The sequence below is a fragment of the Lynx canadensis genome, chromosome E1 (assembly GCF_007474595.2).
Source record: "Lynx canadensis isolate LIC74 chromosome E1, mLynCan4.pri.v2, whole genome shotgun sequence".
In the NCBI taxonomy this organism is placed as follows: Eukaryota; Metazoa; Chordata; class Mammalia; order Carnivora; family Felidae; genus Lynx; species Lynx canadensis.
In genome coordinates this window covers 34,106,029-34,125,029 of record NC_044316.2, presented here as the reverse complement: position 1 = coordinate 34,125,029, position 19,001 = coordinate 34,106,029, and the positions used below count along the sequence as shown (strand labels likewise).

At 38.7% G+C, this 19,001-nt stretch overlaps 1 protein-coding gene across 10 annotated transcripts in view; it reads right to left on the bottom strand.

Moving 5' to 3' along the window:
- Positions 1 to 19,001, bottom strand: part of MBTD1 (mbt domain containing 1) — a 71,143-nt gene that overhangs the window by 7,780 nt on the left and 44,362 nt on the right. For all 10 annotated transcript variants that reach the window (XM_030294582.1, XM_030294583.1, XM_030294584.1 and 7 more), the window contains 10 exons: positions 14,693 to 14,810; positions 12,214 to 12,348; positions 11,847 to 11,935; positions 11,400 to 11,634; positions 10,726 to 10,781; positions 10,282 to 10,386; positions 6,719 to 6,866; positions 5,765 to 5,847; positions 5,140 to 5,374; positions 4,531 to 4,608 (listed from right to left, as the gene is read on the bottom strand). In XM_030294582.1, coding sequence (XP_030150442.1) covers positions 4,531 to 4,608; positions 5,140 to 5,374; positions 5,765 to 5,847; positions 6,719 to 6,866; positions 10,282 to 10,386; positions 10,726 to 10,781; positions 11,400 to 11,634; positions 11,847 to 11,935; positions 12,214 to 12,348; positions 14,693 to 14,810 — 1,282 coding nt within the window. The remainder of the gene's footprint in view (positions 1 to 4,530; positions 4,609 to 5,139; positions 5,375 to 5,764; positions 5,848 to 6,718; positions 6,867 to 10,281; positions 10,387 to 10,725; positions 10,782 to 11,399; positions 11,635 to 11,846; positions 11,936 to 12,213; positions 12,349 to 14,692; positions 14,811 to 19,001) is intronic.

The following is a 19,001-nucleotide window of genomic DNA, read 5'->3' as shown; positions in this document are numbered from 1 at the left end:
ATTCCACCAACTGAAATGATGAGCTTTCTCCTAATGTGAAGCTCAGAAGTGGTTTATAATAAAATAAAAACCCCTCCCTGATGACTTAACTTAGTGAAGTGACTACCAAGGACTAGTGAAGATGAAGTTTTTAGTTGAAAGAAAAATAAAAATTTAATGAGTCAGCATCTGTCACGCCAGACCATGCTTTGTCTCCCACCGCCCTGCCCAGACTTTCACCCCCTGTAGTACCTGAGGTGCTGATGGGACTATTACCTGTTTTGAGGCTGGGAATGAACTCTCGGCTAGTGCTGGGAGGTGGGAAGGCCTCTGGGGCTGTCTGTGCTGGAGGAGGAGTCAACTCTTCGTCACCAGAGAAGCTCCTCCGCACCCCACCTGTCATGGGCAGGCTCGACAAACTGACAGGCTTCTTCCCAACTGGCATCTTCCTCTCTAAATATCAAGTCAGACTAAAGTAAGCTTTTACTTACATGCGTGGTAAGAAAAGTGCAATATAACTAGGAAAGATTATGTTGCATAGGATACTCTGAAAAGAGAACCAACTATGCAAGGTCTGTGTTTCTGAAAACAAGGAGTGTGAGTGTGTGTACACGTGGGTGTGTATGTTGGGAGTGAATGGTGGGGGAGATTATTTCTGGTCTCTGAGAGCCTGGTAATCCTGGTTCCTGACTCTCTTAAACAACAACAAAAAAAAAGGATATACACACACGCTAATACATAAATAAATTTTATATATATATATATATATATATTTTAAATGTTTGTTTATTTTTGAGAGAGAACATAAGTGCAAGTGGGGGAGGGGCAGAGAGAGAGACAGAGAGAGGGGGGCGGGGGAGAGAGAGAGAAGGAGACAGAGAATCCAAAGCAGGCTCAGAGCTATCAGCATAGAGCCTGAGGCAGGGATCAAACCCATGAACCATGAGATCATGACCCGAGCCAAAGTCAGACGCTTCACCCACTGACACACCCAGGTGCTCCTCTGGTTCCTGATTCTTAAATCAATTAAAAAAAAAAAAAGCACGGTGCCTGGCTGGCTGTCAATGAAGCATGCTGACTCTTGATCTCAGGGTCATGAGTGTGAGCCCCATGTTGGGTGTAGAGATTACTTAAAAACAAAATACTTAAAAACATATAAAATAAAACAAAATGAACTACAGAGAGCATTTTGTGTGGAGAATAGCTGGCTAACTTCCTTCAAGAAAATTTTAGCTTGAGGGGGTTGACAATCCAACAGTAGAGAAAGAAGGTTTTAAAACCCGACTGCAGGGTAGCATTCCACTGCCCAGACAAGGCCAAACACTGGTTTTCAGGGAGAATCAGTTGAATAAATGTAGTATCCAGGTGGCAGGATTGTACCGATATGAAATGTGCTCCCCTACCTTCTGGTTTATAGTCTAGTCTTTTAGATAACACTTGTAATTCTTACACTGAAAACCATTTCTAAAATATAAAGCTTGTTGCCCGCAAGTACTTAAGCAATCTAGTATCTTCTGAAACGCCCTTTTGATTATAGTTTCCTAAGCAAACATAAGCCTTCGAAGACTTATACAATGCTTTCACCAGCAAAAAAAGTACACTAAACTTTGCAAATAGTGAACCACCAACATATTCCATTAGTCAGGTTGAAAGCTAAAGGATACTTACACATCTCTGGGACTAGCAATTATACCTGTTTTCTTCCAGAGTATACAAATGACTCAGGCAAGAGCAATCAGAACTTAGGCTTCATGAAATCAGGGCTACAAGATAAATCTAAGTTACACCGTACCTCCTATGTAAAATGGTCTGATAACTAAGCTAGAAGTAATCGCAAGTACACATTCAACTTGCAGCTGCCAAACCAAAATCACGTGCAGCAATCGTTTAGACTTTTCCTCATGTCCCCCACACTCGCAAGTTAAAACGCAAGGAGGTTCTCCAACTCTCTCCTACCTATAACAGCCCCTGAAGATGGTTCAGAAATTAGTGCTGGGTTTCCTGCTCTAGAATTACTAAACCTTGAAAAAATTAAGGCTTTTCAGATTGGACAGATCACATGCATACGACGGTCTAAATGATCCTCTTGGCAGAACATGACCCTATTTTCTAAAAGCACTAGAAGTTGTCCCTCTATAGAATGAACACAGATCATTACAAAACAAGCTAGAACAATGAAGCCAACCATCTATTTCTGTTTAAAAAAAAAAAAAAAAAAAAAAAGACCAACCAAACAAAAACACAACACTACCAAAGAACACACTGATGGAGGATTTTCAGGACAAAAAGACCAAAGAGCTAGAAGATGAAACCACAGAGCCATAAAGAATCTGTAGGCAAATTTAAAAACAATAGGGTTTGTGGCCAATCTGCTGTTGACATTGCATATGCAATGGACAAATTAGGTTCACGGACCCCAAAATCTTTCTTATTGGGGCAAGTAAAGTTTTGTGGGAAAAATTTCTAATCAACTATCTAGTGAGCATTATAAAAAAATAAAAGGAACAGAGAGTACCCTCACAATGAAGACTGCTTCTTCTTCATTCACATGGCACTATATTCCTTATCCTCAATTCCAAAATCCACAGTTTTTCTGTAAAACTTTGGCAACAAAACTAGATCTCACTTGGTGATACTATTTATAATCTTTATTTGGCCCACTTAATGTAAACATTTACATATATTTTGTCTCAGAAAATGTGCCAGAGTCTGTAAGCAGTGTTACATAATATATGCTACGTACTACACTTCTTTTCTAAAATCTGAAAAATTCTGAATTCCAAAACACATCTGGTCCCAAAGTTTCTAATAAGGGACTGTGGCTTTATAGTCCTTTTCCTTCATATGTCCAAAGGACAAGTTAAAGGCATCAAAGATGATGCCTTTGCACTCAATATTGCTCTCAATATCGAGAGCTCTTGCAATGTTACAGTTAAAGAACATGTTATACATTTAAAGCTGAATTCCTTTTTCCAGCTAACCCAGAAATGCGGTACTATTAAATGTCACTATAAACTGGCATACTGATATCACTTCGTTAGTTTCTTACTTCTTCCCATGGCCCATTAATCCAAAATAATTAAACCCCGTAAGCTGGAAACAAACCCGCAAGAGTCACAGTGAGGGAGGTGTGTGAATTGTGTACCCAGTGCTCAGAAATTAGTCCTAAAAATTGTATGTCACATAGCCACGGAGTAATAAATGTTTGTAACACCTTGGGAAAAAAATTCTGAAATCTCTCTCAGTCTTGTCCAATAGAAAGTGAGAAGACAGGCCAAAGCAGGCTGTGCTATCTAATCTCACAGAAAGCTTAGGGATCACATGTGCTATGGTTAGTCCACTGACAAAGCTGCCTTGTGAATTCTTCCTCATCATTTCCAGATATGTTGGGGATCGCTTCCATCTGCCTGTCTGGCAATGCTCTCTAAAGTTCTTTTAGGTGAATATCAAACATGGCAAGCAGCTAGTGGGCAAAATAACTCTGGGCAAATGGGAAACCTATACCTCTAATATAAAAGAGAGCACGAGAGAAAGGCCTGGAGGTTATCCCTGTTGAATCTGACTTGGGTTCCATGCCGGGAGGACATGAGAGCGCCATGGCAGTGGGTGGGGAAAGTTTGTAGTCCCCAGTGAGAAAGAAATTATACATAAATGACGATAATCAGAAAGTAAGGGTATATTTGGTTCTTCATGCTGCTTCAGTCTCTTGGTTGTTAATGAGACAGATTAACACTTATTTGAACATATGGCAAGTCAGCTTGAAAAATCTGTTTTAGTTTTAATCCTCAAACATACTTTTTACTTTTAAAAATATCCTTACATAAAAATAATCTGATCTCAGAACGAAATATTCCATGACAAGTTTCGTGAAGAGAAAAACTTGTGGTTTCCTATGGTGGGGGGACTTTGAAAAGAATCATATCTTTAGATATGATTAGAGTTATCAGTGTTATCAATAGAGTTATCAATATCAGTATCAGAGTTATCAACAGAGTTATCAACTCATATGAATAGAGTTATCAATATATTTTATTATGTTATTTTGGCTATTAATGGCCATAATCATTCACTGTAAGGTAAAACATAATATAGAAAACACACTTTAAAAAAATATTCTTAAGCCTGACTTTGTTAGCCATCAACTTGAGTTTTGTGTAAGTCTCATTCTAGAAAGATTGTTTTGGTTTATGAAGGATGGGTTTCCTAGGCTCCAAGTCTCTTGTAAGTATCAAGCATTTATTTTTTTAAAGTTTAAAAAAAAGAATTAATTTTCAGTAGGTTTGCATATTATTTCAAGAACTACTTGTATTCTCTTCTTTACCATATAGGTTTTAAAATATGATGGTAATCATGTTTCCTGTCAACTAAAACATAAGTGTTTCTCATTACTGAAAAGGTTTGCCTTTTATGGCATACTGCACCTTTAAGCATAATTTATATAATGCACAGTCATCGGCTCTCGTATGGTATATTCGTTTCTGTGCAAGAAAACCATGACCCCAACTGGTTAATAACTTAGAAAATGTATATAAACACCATGTGGTGACCCACTTTTCTTATGTCCTTTGTATTGCTGGGACTTAGCCTTTTTCTTCTGTTTTGATGAACCTGATTGGCTTTCTCTTGATGCTGAAAAATAAAAGGGAAAATTGGTACCAGATAAGCACTGCAAGCATACAACTCTAGATACAACTTAGATAGATTATCTTTACCAAGGCCATTATACTTATAAAAGTACATGATGCTTTGAAAATAAGGGTGCTTGTTCCTGTAAAACCCATGATACCACAGATGCCACTACTTAATCAATAAGCATTTATTTTATATATATATATATATACACACACACACACACACACGTATGTATACCAATAAATTTTAGCTTATACTTTCAAACGCGTTAAGACAAGTCTAATTTGGTGGGTGCTCTTACTGTCGTGTCTCTACAGTCATCATGTAACCGAATACTGAGTTCACACTGCCATGGTACTCATGGTCTGATTCTGGGATATTGTTGGTGAATCTTAAGATCTTACCTGGCAACCAATCAGATAAAGGAATATTCTTGTCCTGTGAGCTCACAAGATGATTTATGTGAAATAGTCCTCTGGAGAATTGCTGATTTTTACAAAAGGACACCTTTTCTGTATACCAACTTACACTGTGATGCTGGAGGCTGTAGCTGATATCCAGTTAATTGACACCACCCTACAGGATAGAGGTCAGGGGACTCACAGTCTACCCACTGATCATACTCTTCTTCCCATCCATCAAAATGTATCCTCAAGAGACGATGAATAATTCGAGTGACTGTGGCTACACATATTAACCGTGGCTCCATGAGATCTACTGCTTCTAATTTCATTCCTACACGAAATCCGTGATTTGGAACATCCTGACATGGAGAAGCACAACAGGAACACTGGTGAGAAGAAGTATGCCCGAGTCCACCATCACTAAGAAACAAAAGCAGCGACGGATCCAAATAACCTAATTTAAACCAAAAAAAAAAATCGCAAATTCTTCTCTAATTATTAAAGCATGTGAAGGTGAAGCATTTCAGAACTAGTCAGGAAATGTATTAATTTCTGTTTTACTCAGATTAAAAATGAAGCAAAGTTGGAAAACAAGCTTCATTTCCTAGGTAAAGAAAATATATTGTTCTGTTTATACTAATCTCCATTAAGAAGTTCTAATATAAAGCAAACACATTTTGACCAACAATGATCTGCATTCGTGAGGCATCAAAAAAATTCCACATAATTATGCCATTATTTAAATTTACCTTATTAAATAGTTTTACTGGTGCTGCAATGGAGCCAGTTTCCCTGAGGTAGTCAAACCATTTAAAAGGAAGTTTTGTGTAACCTGAAAAAACACACCTGATTTAACTGGCAGTTCATTTAAAATTACCATCATATTAAAACGTAGATATAAAAGGTTAACTCAGTACACACTAAAATCTCGGGATTTTAGATTATATAATAAACTTTAACTCTTGCACTCACATTATTTAATGCAATAATTCCTCCATGTTATAAGGATTTCTTCTTTTTCTAGACAGACACAGGTGCACCTACTTACCCAATGCAAGAGTGTCTCTCTCCTGTCTACCAGAAGAATTATAAACTTTTGCTTTTGTAATCCTACACTTAGGATAGTCCAGCATTTCCTATGTCACAGTGATATTTTTCTGCTGGGCACACGCTATTTTATAGGCCTCTGTTTTTAGTTTTCCCCCCTTCTTTTCTGAAGAGAAAAACCCAACGCTCAGATACTGAAATTAGGAAAGTCACTAGTTAAGACTTGAGAGCTATTTAAGGGTATGCCTTTAAAAAAAAAAAAAAAGCCACATGGTATTCTAAAGATGGAAACTTGCTTTCCCTCAAAGGCTTTAGCCTGTATCTATTTTTAAAAAACGTTTATGTATGCCATAACCTACATCACCATCTCCACAGGGCTCGAGAATACCAATTCAGATTACAAAATGTACAGATACACAGGAAAAATTCTATACTAATATAATTTATCAAAGGTAGCTAGAATATAGTGCTTTATATGTGTGTAAAGCACCCCACAGCTCTTGTTATGTGTATGTATGTTTGCATATAGGAACACATGTAATATGTCCACACAGCAAAAAAAAAAAAAACCCAGGGCTGTGTTAAATGATGTAAATAGATACCACGTAAAAAGAAGGCAAGGATAAAGACCCAGCGTTCATATTAGGATGAAATACCTCTAGGTGGAGTAAGTTCAATCATGTTAATTTCACAGAAACCAACAGGGAAAATAGAAGGGGAGGTTGCGTGATAACAGAACCAGTCAGATCCATCTGCTGCTTCTGAGCCATCGATCCCAATCATCAGGAATCCGTCAGCCAGCACCTTTCAAATTAAGAGAATTTCAAGTATTTGAAATTAGACATCACTATTGTAAAAGTGATCCTTTAAGTGACATTCTACAAGAAATGAAAATCTACCACATAATGGTCTCCTCACTGAATTACGCTAGCAACTCGAACGGTAAGAACCTATGCGGACTGCAGTGTGCACCAGCAACAAAAGCAGGGTTACACAGAGTGACCTCAGAGGTGTAGGAAAAGCAGTGCCTTTGCGGATGGCTGAGGTGCTGGCTGCTGTGGCCCATGAAACAGGGCTGAGTGCTCCTCTCCGATTTAACCGTCTAGTCTCAGCGCGGCTCTGCGTCCTATTCGGTAACTCTACTCCTTTCCTTCTGATCTCGCAGAGGAGTTTTTCCAAACCTTTTCTACCTTCGTCAAGCTTTCACTTTCCCTCTCCTATGCTACAGATACCCACGCTCCCGTATGACAGAAACGAAGGCCACCCCGTGCAAGGGTCCCCGTATTCCTTCTTTGGCACCCCTGACTATTTTAAGAGGTAGTACCCCACCCCACAAAATAACTTTTCCATCTTGTACCATTACCACTGGTACCTGGTTCCAAAAACACTATCTTGTATAATCTAACGTCTCCCAATTTTCATTACATTAAAAATATTGAAAAATATTTAATTTTGAAACCGTTCACACTTACAGAAAAGGTACAAAAATAGCACAGTGAACTCCTATATACTTCACCCAGAGACCCACTTCAAGGTTTATACTATGTAACTCTTTGCAGTCTGATTTCTGTCCTGATCCTGCTAAAATGCCAAATTTCACTAGTGACCTAGTTTGTCAAATCCAGAGCCTTTCTCCCAACACTTATCCTCCTCAAACCTCAGCCTCCCTGAAATATCTGATACCCACTGACTACTCTCAACTTTCTGCGACGTTTTTTCCCAGACTCTCATTACATTACAGTCTACTGCCCGACCTTCTCACCTCTTCTGATTGGTGATGCTTCTTTTGGTAGTGTCCTTTCACATCCAATCCTTACATTTGTGATATTAGCCCTTTTCTCTCTGTTTTGCTGATATCACCCACACCCAGTGCTTCAATAACTGACCTCTACACCCACAATTCCTCCATTGAAGTCAGGAGTTTGTCTCCCTCGCAGGGTCTCAGTCCTGCCTTTTCCCTGAGTGCTGCACACGCCCTCTCAGAGTCCATGCAGGCTGTCAAAGTCACCTTCAGAGGTAAGCAAGCACCAGACCCCACAACTCCCCTTAATGTTAGTTCCTCTCTCTGTGCCATGAATTCTGTCTCCACTGCACTGTTTGAGATCACTGCTTTCAGGCTTCCTTTTCGGACATTTCTCCTCTTACAGTTTAACTTTCCTGTGTTAGGATCTCTATTCACGCCAGAAAGCTTCTCCAACTCACCTGTTCACCAGAGAGAGCTCAGATGGCCCGACCGAGTATTCAAAGCCTGCATGCCTGGTCCTAAATCATCTTTTAGTCTCTGCCCCCAAGTGCCTTTTTTCTAGTGGTTTCTACTACAGCGGATGTGTATAATAACTTCCTCTTCCAGCTTAACAGCTTTGCCTATACCTTTGGCAAGAGCTACCTCCATTCAGCACGGATTCTTTTTCCAAATACAGCTGACTGGGCTGGGGGCTAGTATCTAACCTTTAGGGAACGAAGCCAAAGGCTGGGCTCAGCTAGAATCTCTCTCAGTAATTACCATTAACAGACACAGAGGCTATTGTCAAGTCATGGGTCAGAACTGGACCTGAAAGGCTGTGATACAGGATGGAGCTAGCAGCCACACAGGGAGACGGAGCGAGAGGAACACCAATCACAAGAGTGAAGGAAAATGGCAGAGACTCAGAGCAGGGAAGAGATGGGACAAAGAGGCCCCGAGAGTTGGGGAGAATAACACTAGGTTTACAGCTTTCCAGTTCTTGTCCCTGTGTCCTTGCATGTCTGTCTGTGAGACTGCCATGTCCTTAGGGTAACTTTCTTAGAGCTAACTTGCATGGGTCTCTGTTCCTGATGAAAGAAAAGCCTTGACCACCATACTCAGTATGACTTGTTTGATGTGTACTGTACGAACGACTCAGTCTCTTCCTAAACCTGGCCTGTGCTTTCCTATCTCGAGGCTTTTGTGCACATTCTCTTTCCACAACAGTTTCCTCCCTGCATCTCTGCTGGGCTGTTTTTCCCAACCTACAAGGTGAAGTTTTCAAATAGCCTCCCTTCTATAGAGCTTTCCCTGATTCCTCTGAGACAATGTGCCCTTTTATGCGAATCCCAACAGTACTGTGTACATTTAAGTCATAGTCAATCCTGTATCAAACTTATTTTTATGTATCTTACCTTGTTCTACAAGACTGTAAGCTTTTTATTTAGAGTCCAAACCAAACCTAGTGTGGCAAGCATGAACTAAGTAATTCCTGAACGAAGTCTGACGCTCTACTCACTGGACGCTTCATTCTCATTTCATGGAACAGAGCATGGCATAATGGACTGGTTCCCAAACCTGACTGTCAGAATCACTTAGACAACTTTATCATTTTTAAAACAAATACATCATCCTGTTGTAATACTTCTTGTGATTCCGATCGAGTAGGTCTGGAGTAGGTCTTGGAAATCTATGTTTGAAATCATACCAGGTGACTCTGATCACTGGGTCAGGTAAAGAGGAAGAACAAAAACTTGGAGCCGGTTTTGTCTAGCTGTGTGACCTTGAGCTCAAGTGCCTGGGACATGGCAGCAACCATAACTGGTTTTAATTCTTTTGGCTCAAGGCTTTAAACTGTGCTGAAATGCAAATCACAATTTAAGCTCCACCCTTATATAGGTAGACTCTGGATCAGTGGTTCTTAACCATGGCGGAACTGGAGAATTACCTGGGGACTTTTAAAAAATGCCAATGCTAGGGCCCCCCACCAGACTGATGAAATCGGAACAGGGTGGGGTAGGCATTTAAGAAGTCTGGTCACCTGTATTTTTTTAAGTTCCCCAGGGTGTTCTGATGCCTACTGAGAACTGAGAACCACACTTCTAGACCTTTTCATAAACCCAGCTTCAGAAGAGAGAAAAAAAGAAGAAATAAAGTACTACCAAAAGAAGAAAAAAGGCACAAAGGGAAAAACAGTAAAGTGAAGATAAATTTGGCCTTGTTGCAATTCTGTGTTGGACTAGCTTTGACCAGAAGTAATTTAAATAAATATTCTTCCTCTAACTCAGGATACATATTTCCATAACTAGAGGCAGCAGACTCAAGATGACAATCTTGACAACAAGCTACGTAGAAAGAGAACCACTGATAAGAGAACTGAAATTTATTTCAAAATTACTACCAACCCTCTCGAGTATGTTAAGGGCCTCCTTCTCCTATTACCTTAAACCCAGTTCTTACAATTGCATTTCTATACTTTAAAACCTATTGTCTTACCTTTCTAATAGTCGCGACACATATTGTGGAAAGATTTAATGGGTCTATAGCTTCCAATTTCATTCCTTCCTTGAACCATTCCCCACTCTGGTCTACTTCTTTTACCTAAAGAATTACATGAAAGCACATCGGCTGTTACAAATGTTATCATTTTTATAATAAATATTACCACTTTGAAAATGTTTACCAGATGAAAAAACCAAATGCCTTCTCCTACCTACCTAGTATTGTAACTCAAACCTCCGTCGGAGGATAGAGAGAGTTCAGGCAAATGGACAGAATTTAAGAATAATTATAATCAATAGTTGTGACACCTATGGATCACAAGGTCTTAATCCTTTTAAGTGAACAAATGTAATTGTGATTTCCATAATGTTAGGAAAAAACCCACAACCCTCTTTCAAACCTAATTTACAAATGAGGGTTCTTATAAAAACTTCTTACCTTAGCAAATAAATGTGGTGGTGTATCAAAATGTCCATCCTGTTTCTTTGTAATATCTACAAGGAAAAGTTACATACTAATCTGTCAGCATTTGTGAGAAGACCAAAAACCACGTTTCTTTGAAGGTTTCAAACTCACAAGGTATGTATATTCTAAAACATGGCAGAAATACATGCCTTCTACATTTATGGTGAAAAATAATTCTTTAATAGAATGCTCTCTTCAGAGTACATGTGCTATGAAATACGCTCAGCCAATCAGAATGCTTGCAATTCCCTAGTGAGGGAATCACAGCTTCAGAAGTATGTTTTAATGTGTTCAGTATTAGGTCTAACCACATATAATTTTGCTATTTTGATTAAAACTGAATGCAAATGGAAAGGCTACCTTTGGATCTTCCAAATGGGCTGGATAAGAAAAGTAGAAGAGAACAAAATGTAGTTGTGACCAAAAGTGCATTATATTTTAATTGAGAACAAATGGAAGGAATATAAAGGAGTTAGCCGGGACACTCATATTCTGGTGTGAACATCCCCTAATTAAGGTAGAATAAGCAGCCCAGACAACTAGAATGCTATTTCGGATCTTTGCTATTCTGTAAAGAAAGATAACCACGGTAGTACAATTCAGCCTCAATGATGTTTTCAATAGGCGGGCTTGTGACAGGTGCTTACCAGATCTTTTGAATCGATGGCCTATGCTTCGAGACCAACCAATATGATGGATTAACGGGCTGTGCATATGGCACCAGAAGTCATCTGTTCTGTCTTCACTTTCTTCGTACACTAGTCTTAATCTTCCTCCGATGACACTTTCCACCACTGCCACTCGTGTGCGACACAAATGCCTCTTGTCAACCACTTCTACTCTCATGCAAGGTTTGAAAGGATACTGCATACTCTCTGAAACCTTAAACAAAAGCAGACAAAAACTGTTCGGAATTCATGACAGAACTCTACAACTGATTTCAATTTTGTACCATTAAAAATACTGAGTGCACTCGATATTTAACTAGATCATCTGGCTCACTAAATGAAAACAATTCCTTTAAAAACTTCCAGGCTATTCCTTTTCAGAGCTCTCAATTGACACTTCAGTCCTTTCTAAGATCCTGTCTTTACCTTCTGTGAGAAATCGGGAGGAAGTGTTTTGGCACCAGTAAGTCGTTTCACTAGAAAAGCTTTCCAGTTTGTATACTTATGCTGAATAGCTAAAACAAAAGAAATAACCAGTTACACTTTAGCAAAGAGCAGAATTGCTTCATAAACTATTTTTAAAAAAATAACAATTTTCCCCTGCAATTCAGAGCATTAAGGTTATGAAGAAAAGTCACAAAAATAAAGAAAACGAGCATGTTTTGCCATCAGAGAAGTTACTTAAAACCAAAAATGATTACTTTAATTTCTGTATCACTTGAATGTTACTACGTGTGACACTGCAATAAAGTACATATATTTCAATGACAGTGAGGGTAAATAGGCCACCTACTTCTGGGAGGGACGAGGGGTTTGCCACTGGCTGCACACCAACCAACGGGATGGATGTCAGAACCACAGATATTGCACCAGAAGTCCAGCCCAGAGTCATTTTCAAATCCTTCATATCTTAAAAGGGCATTGTAACCTGAAACCAACAGATCAATCACCACACAGTAAGAAAAATGGAATGGGATCAAACAGGACACAGCTGCTGGTAGTGTAGGTGTCAAATGTCAGGGTGCACCTGCAACACAATCACGTGCAGGGCGCGTTAACACACGGAGGGCTGGGCCCTACCCCCAGAGATTCTGAGTGAGTCGATCTTGGGTAAGTCTGAGAACACGCATTTCTAACAAGTCCCCAGGTGAGGTACAATGCCAGTAGTTTAACTGTTTTCAGACATGGCTTCCCCCCTTAAATATTGAGTTCAATTTTACCCATAGTTTCTTAAATTTTCTAGAAAATAAATTCTTAGTTAAAACAAGGGTGGGAAAGTCCTACTAGAATGAGTAGTTTTGAAAATAAACAAAAAAAGGTTATGGTTAAGTTAGGAAAATCTTGTCAAGACATCATAGAAATCTAGTTGAAGTCATTTCAAAGAAACGGCTTTGTCCAGCTGATTAGATGACCAATTATTTTGGGATGATTTGGATGTGGCTGCCTCAAGAGCCCAAATTTTTCTGTCCTATTTATCTGGAAACAAAATGTGAAAATACTAAGTAAAAAAGTTCAATAAACACCAAAGAAAGTATGTGAAATGACTTATTTCTTAGGAAGAACAAAAAGTGTATGATATATCCTATTTATAATTTAATAAACCTTCTGTTGGCAACATTACAGTTTAATTTAAGGCCTTCAGGGGAATAAAAAAGGCCCAACAAACTTATATTCCAGGCAGGTAGCTCAGTTCAGCAGCATTTTCACGTGTTAAGATCCATGGAGAAAATTTATAGCATTAAACCTTTAGTTTCAAAATTCAACAATTTACAACATAATTCATGAGTTTGCCAACTGTTGCCGAGCTCTAGTTCATGATTAACATCAGGCTCGATTCTAAAACGTCATTAAAGTGGCTTAAAATAAGATACATGGTGCAATGAGATAAAACAGAAATGTAAAATTGGAGATGGAAGGTAGAAATAATTCTTGGATATTAAACGCATTGATCTTTAGAGCTATTTAAATGCAACTAGCTTAAACATCTAGACAGAAAGATTATGTTGTTTTAAATTATAGTATAGAGAACAATGCAAGATTTAGAGAAGGCTTAAACAGCTGGGGGAATGTTTCAAGGGAAAGGTGGGAATTGAACTGGGTGATATGTTATGTGCAAAGGCACAGAGGTGACAATGTGTTCTATGAGGGAGGAGGGAGAGAACTAGCCTCATCGGGACATAGACCGCATTTATGGTGGGGAGCAACCAAAAATCTGGCTAGTGGTCTATGGTGCAACTCATCAATAACTGTAAATGCCAACCATCTTGATCCTTTAAGGACAAAGAAGCCATCAGAAGTGCTCGAGCAGAAAAACAGAAGATCATGTTTAGTAGATCAAGGCTGTCAGCAGTACATAGTGAGCAGTGGGCAGGGTGTTTGGGGGAGAATGGCTGGAGAGAAATAGGAAAAGTAGGATGCATGAGATATCGCTCACTAATTTAAGGACAACTTCTTATCTTTTGAATGGCTGTGCACCCCCACACCCCTGCCTGCCATAAAGTGCTACAGTGCCCCACCACACCACTCACTGAGCACCTCATCATAAAGGTAGTCCGCGTTTGGCAGATATCAGGTCATGGAATAAACTAGGTTTTACACTTCTGCACATCACTGTGCATCATGTCTAACACAGTAGATACCTAATGCATTTATGTGATGAGCCAGAGGGTAACAAGGACTAGGGTACATGGAAAGCAGTGGGGGTGAAGAAAAAGAACCTAAGATGTATGAAATTATCAACACTAGTTTACTTTTGGGTTATGGACCTTACCACTTTTCTTAGCACTTCAGGTTTTTGTTACCTTTCAAAGTATTTCCCTATACCAGATGTTGGCCCACAGATCTGGTCTACTGTCTCTGATGTGTTTTACACTCTGCCATCTAAGAATGGTTTTACATTTTTACTTTTATTGGTTTTACGTTTTTAAATGGTTGCATGTCTTGATACATGACAGTTCTATAAAATTCAAATTTCAGTGCTCATAAATAAAGTGTCACCAGCTCACAGCCACGCCTATTCATTTATGTATCGCTATGGCTGCTTTCATGCTACAACTGCACGGCTGAGTAACTGTGACAGAGATTGTACTGCCCACAAAGCTAAAAATATTTACCACCTGGCTTTTATAGAAAAAAAAATTTTTTTGCTAACCTCTGCCCTGTTATCATATTTATTATTTATGTGGCAACAATTGCAAAATTTACAAATACGCTTTCTTAAAAGTTACAGATATAATTGGCATTTTCGGGTAAATTATTACATGTGCTTTCACCTGCTAATTTTACAATTCCAGCAATCCAGAAGACTTTGGTAGGTAGGCTGCAGTCTGTATTGGGAACTTCTACTCTCACATTTTCTGAGATATCACCCCAGCAGGTCCCCATAGGTGCCTGTCATATAAAAATTATTCAATTATCATCTTATTAACATAAAGCCTAAAACACGTTATTTAAAATAAGCATTACCATCAATAACGGAAATATTAAATTAAAAATGCCATTTAATTCATTCATTTTTCTCTAAAAATATAATTGTTATTTCCCTTTTCACAGAATTCTATTGGGAAAAAGCCAGTGTCAGGGGCAAGCTCAAGATGAAGAGAATTCACATATATTAAAATAGATCCACATTAACTTCAAAATCCAATACTGTTCTAATATAAGACTTGAACAGCAATTTTTATAAAAGCTGAATCACAAACTCAACAGATTTCACAGGATAAAGCCGATTTAAGAAACTTGTTATTTTTAATATACACTCAATGAATGCACTTTACCTCAACCTCTAATTTTAAAGGATCTGGCTAACGAGCAGAAAGAAAAATAATTCCAATCAGCATGTGGTTTCTATTAACAGGAGAAACAAAACTTATCTATATTTTCAACTTAAGTTAAATTCATAAAATAGAAATAGAGTCTGTTAAAACAGATATGGCAAAAACATTGGCTAAAGTTATTAAAAAAGGTGGAGTTGAAGAGTTTTTGGAGCTGCATACCGTGGTAAATTGTCAAGTAACTTATTATTTCTAAATTTCTCATGCAGGAATTACTACAAACAAGAGAAAACTTTCAGTGTTAGAACTGGTAATCATTAGCCTCCACACTACATGGTTATGATGGGGACTCAGGAAACTGATTAAAAGAGCATCATGAAGAGACTTTCCCAAATCTACCATGTTCCCAAATTATAATTTCCATTACATTTTAATCCTTACAACTTGAGGCCATTTACAATTATTTGAAGTTTATGCAATAGCTAATTAAGTCAAATAAGTGAATTTAGGAATATAAATGCTGATAATATTAAATAGTCTCTGTGGCCTTGATAATTGGCTCCTCATTAAATATAACTTAGAACCCTGAACACAAAGAAAAGGACTGGGTGAGGTTATAAAAGACCTGATAATATGAACAAATCAGGAAAAGACAAAACAGCTTCAGAGCTCAAAGATGACTAAACAAAGACATCTACGAGTTACACGGTCTAGCCAATTTGAACAGTGGGCAAATGTCTTCCATGCAAGGCTTCTTATACTTTGGTAGATGCCAACCCAATAGGAGGATTAGCCTAAAACAGTACTCAACCCCTATCCTCTCAATAGTTCTGATGTTTCTGAAGGAGAGGAAGAAAAGGTCAAATTAATACTGAACTACAGTAAGTCTGGAAACCAAAGACAGAATCAAATTATGGTGATTACTTTAAGTAGCAAGCAATGAATATACCTTAGTAACTTGGAGACAGTGGCCTACCTCAAATATTTGTGATTCTGGAAGAGTACATGTAAACTATCTCCCTGAGCCGTGCAAAAATAAAACAATACATCCAATACGACTACCTCTTGCTGCTGTTTTTGAACTGAAAGACTGGACTCTTCAGGTTCTGCTATCTCCCCCTATATCATTCTAGACTGTAGGGCCATCCCTATTGCCAGCAGATACGATCAGAAAAGGAGAGGCTGGAAGGATGATAGGTAACGTGGATTAAGCTAAGATATAGTAACACCAAGACCATGTATTCATTTCTGTGAGGAAGAACCAATTAGAGCAGATAGATGCAGCTAAATGTATGCACTAAATTAAGGTAGGGTATCAATCCCTCTTTGTTTGGCTGCCAAATCTTGTGGAATGGGTTTAGTTTTTGTTGAGAAGAAAGAAGCATGGTTATGCCGATAAGCTGGGGGTGAGGTTGGCACACTGTTAAGTGAATTTGGCATACAGCACTCCTCTTCGAGCTAGATATGACAATGTCATACCAACTTTTTTTTTTTTTTTCTCAGCCTTAACAATTGTTTGGAGAAAATAACTTTTAGTTACATTTTATTAAAGAAGATGAAGTGTCAATATATTGCTCACTTAAAAAATAGGTTAATATTCACTTTATTGGGGGATATTATGTTTTTGTCCCTACAGTCTGGATTGGTATAGGAGAAAGTAGCAGAAAGTGACATTTGTTCTTGCCTGTAAGGTTGTGGTTCTGCTAGGCCCTCTTAAACCAATCCATATGGTTCACTCTGAGAAACAAAAAACGAAGAAACAAGAACAACAAAAAAGAGCACCATAGTTACTACTACATAGTGTGTGCTCAATGTGTTGATATGATAAGGTAATTTCATAGATATATCTGCCCTTTTGTTTAAAATGAATATTCTTAAGTGTGGAAGACTAAATGACCCAGGGCTTGACAGCCATCTTCATCCAAGTCATCTGTCTTCTCTTGCTGGCAGGAGGGATACCTCTGAAAGTCTGGATTGGCATAGCATGAACTAGCAGAACCATAATTTACAGGTAACAACAAATTTACCTTCCAGACTCAGGACGAGAGGTCCACCTCAGGCTCCTCCCAAATCAGGAAGATCTGCTTCACCACTTCCTGCTCCAGGGCCACTCGTGAGGGCTATCTGGGAGCGACTCTCCTTCCCTGCAAGGTAAGCTGTCATCAGGTCCTGCAGGACATGGCCAAATCCACATGCTGAGGGCTCCCCAGCACAAATGAATGATAACCTACACCTGACTGTTGTCTATCAAAAAACAACGGAGCGGGAAGTTTTATTTCCTGCACTTCAAGAACATTCCCAGATAGGCCAACAGCCCAGATGGCTAGTATTTAGACTCTCAGAGGGCTGATACACTGCCCATATATGATGTTTTATGGCAGAAATACAATTTCCCTCCACAGAACTGCCAACCTACTTTGATAACCGCCCACACACTTCAACAAGTGGGCAGACGTTAGCCCTGAAATTGCACATAAGTAACCAAGAAAGAATCTATCCCACTGATGGATGATATGGCAAATGTACAAAAAGCCACCACTGAAACATCTTAAGACTAACAGGCATGTGATTATTGAAGTTCATCTAGTACAGAAAGATGAAATACTGTTTGGCCAAAAAGGGGAGAAAACATTACTGGAAATTAACTGGAAGGAAATTAGAACTCCTAAATGCTACTTGGCTGGAACTGGTAGGAGGTCGAAACAGGAAAAAAATTGTTCCCTCTTTCTCCAGAAAGTCCACTCACCTTTTGCTTTGAGACCAGAATCTACTCTATGAGGTGGTGGCAGCAGCTGAGGGAAGGGTGCCAAGAGTATAAAAGGAAAATGGGATGCGTGGGGTAGAAGGTTAAGAATGGGAGAATGTTATGAGTGTGTAAAAAGGGGTAGAAAGCAGTGACTACTAATCTGAAAGGCATAAAACAGTCCACAACTTAAAAAGAAATTATTAAACCAATACTGTTTAAGAATCAGGAGATCCCAACAGAAAAACAAGAGCCACTTTAGAAAACAGAGCAAAATTAAAATAATCTAGATTCTTTAGGCTTTCTTTAAAACATAAAAAACAGGTGGATCTTATAATACTAGAGCCCCCTGCTTTCCTGCAGAAACTCTACTTCATGGCAACACCCACGACAGCTAAATCAGATGGAGCGCTAACAAGTACTGGGAACACACTGAAGTTTGATTTCCAGTAGGAAGAAATTCTGCGATCCCGGGTGACATACTGAAGACTCTAACTTCAGTTAAAACGGACACGAATACTGGTCTCCAACTTTCAGGGAAGTCCTGGGTATGCGTAGTCAAGGCCAGGGAAAAAAGTCAAAAATAATTTTACTTGAAATGGATTATTTTAACCAATAAACACATACTTGAGAAGTTGAGAAGTGGATTATGAGTTTTACAGTAAAGAAAAACTACCGTTGCTGTTCATACACAAATGAAGGACTTTCGTTTTTGACCTTAAAATACAAAAACATGCTTGTGATATATATTGCAAAGAAGTGTGAAGAAACAAACTTGTCTTCTCAAAACACCTGGCACACAGGTCAGGCGCCAGAGGATTAGAATAGAACACGTAAGTAATAGCAGGAATATCTGTGGAGGCAGGATGAAAAAGCATAGTAAGCTCAGGTTTAAAGTGATTCCATGTATGTGTACAAAGGACCTTTTATTAAAAAAATCAAAACTGCAACTATTTTCAAGGGAGAAAAATGTAGGATGATTTTTGGTCTTAGTAAGGAGTCAACAAGACACCAGAGTACACAGTCCGGGTATCAAACAAAAGAAATCTTAAGTCTGTGAATATG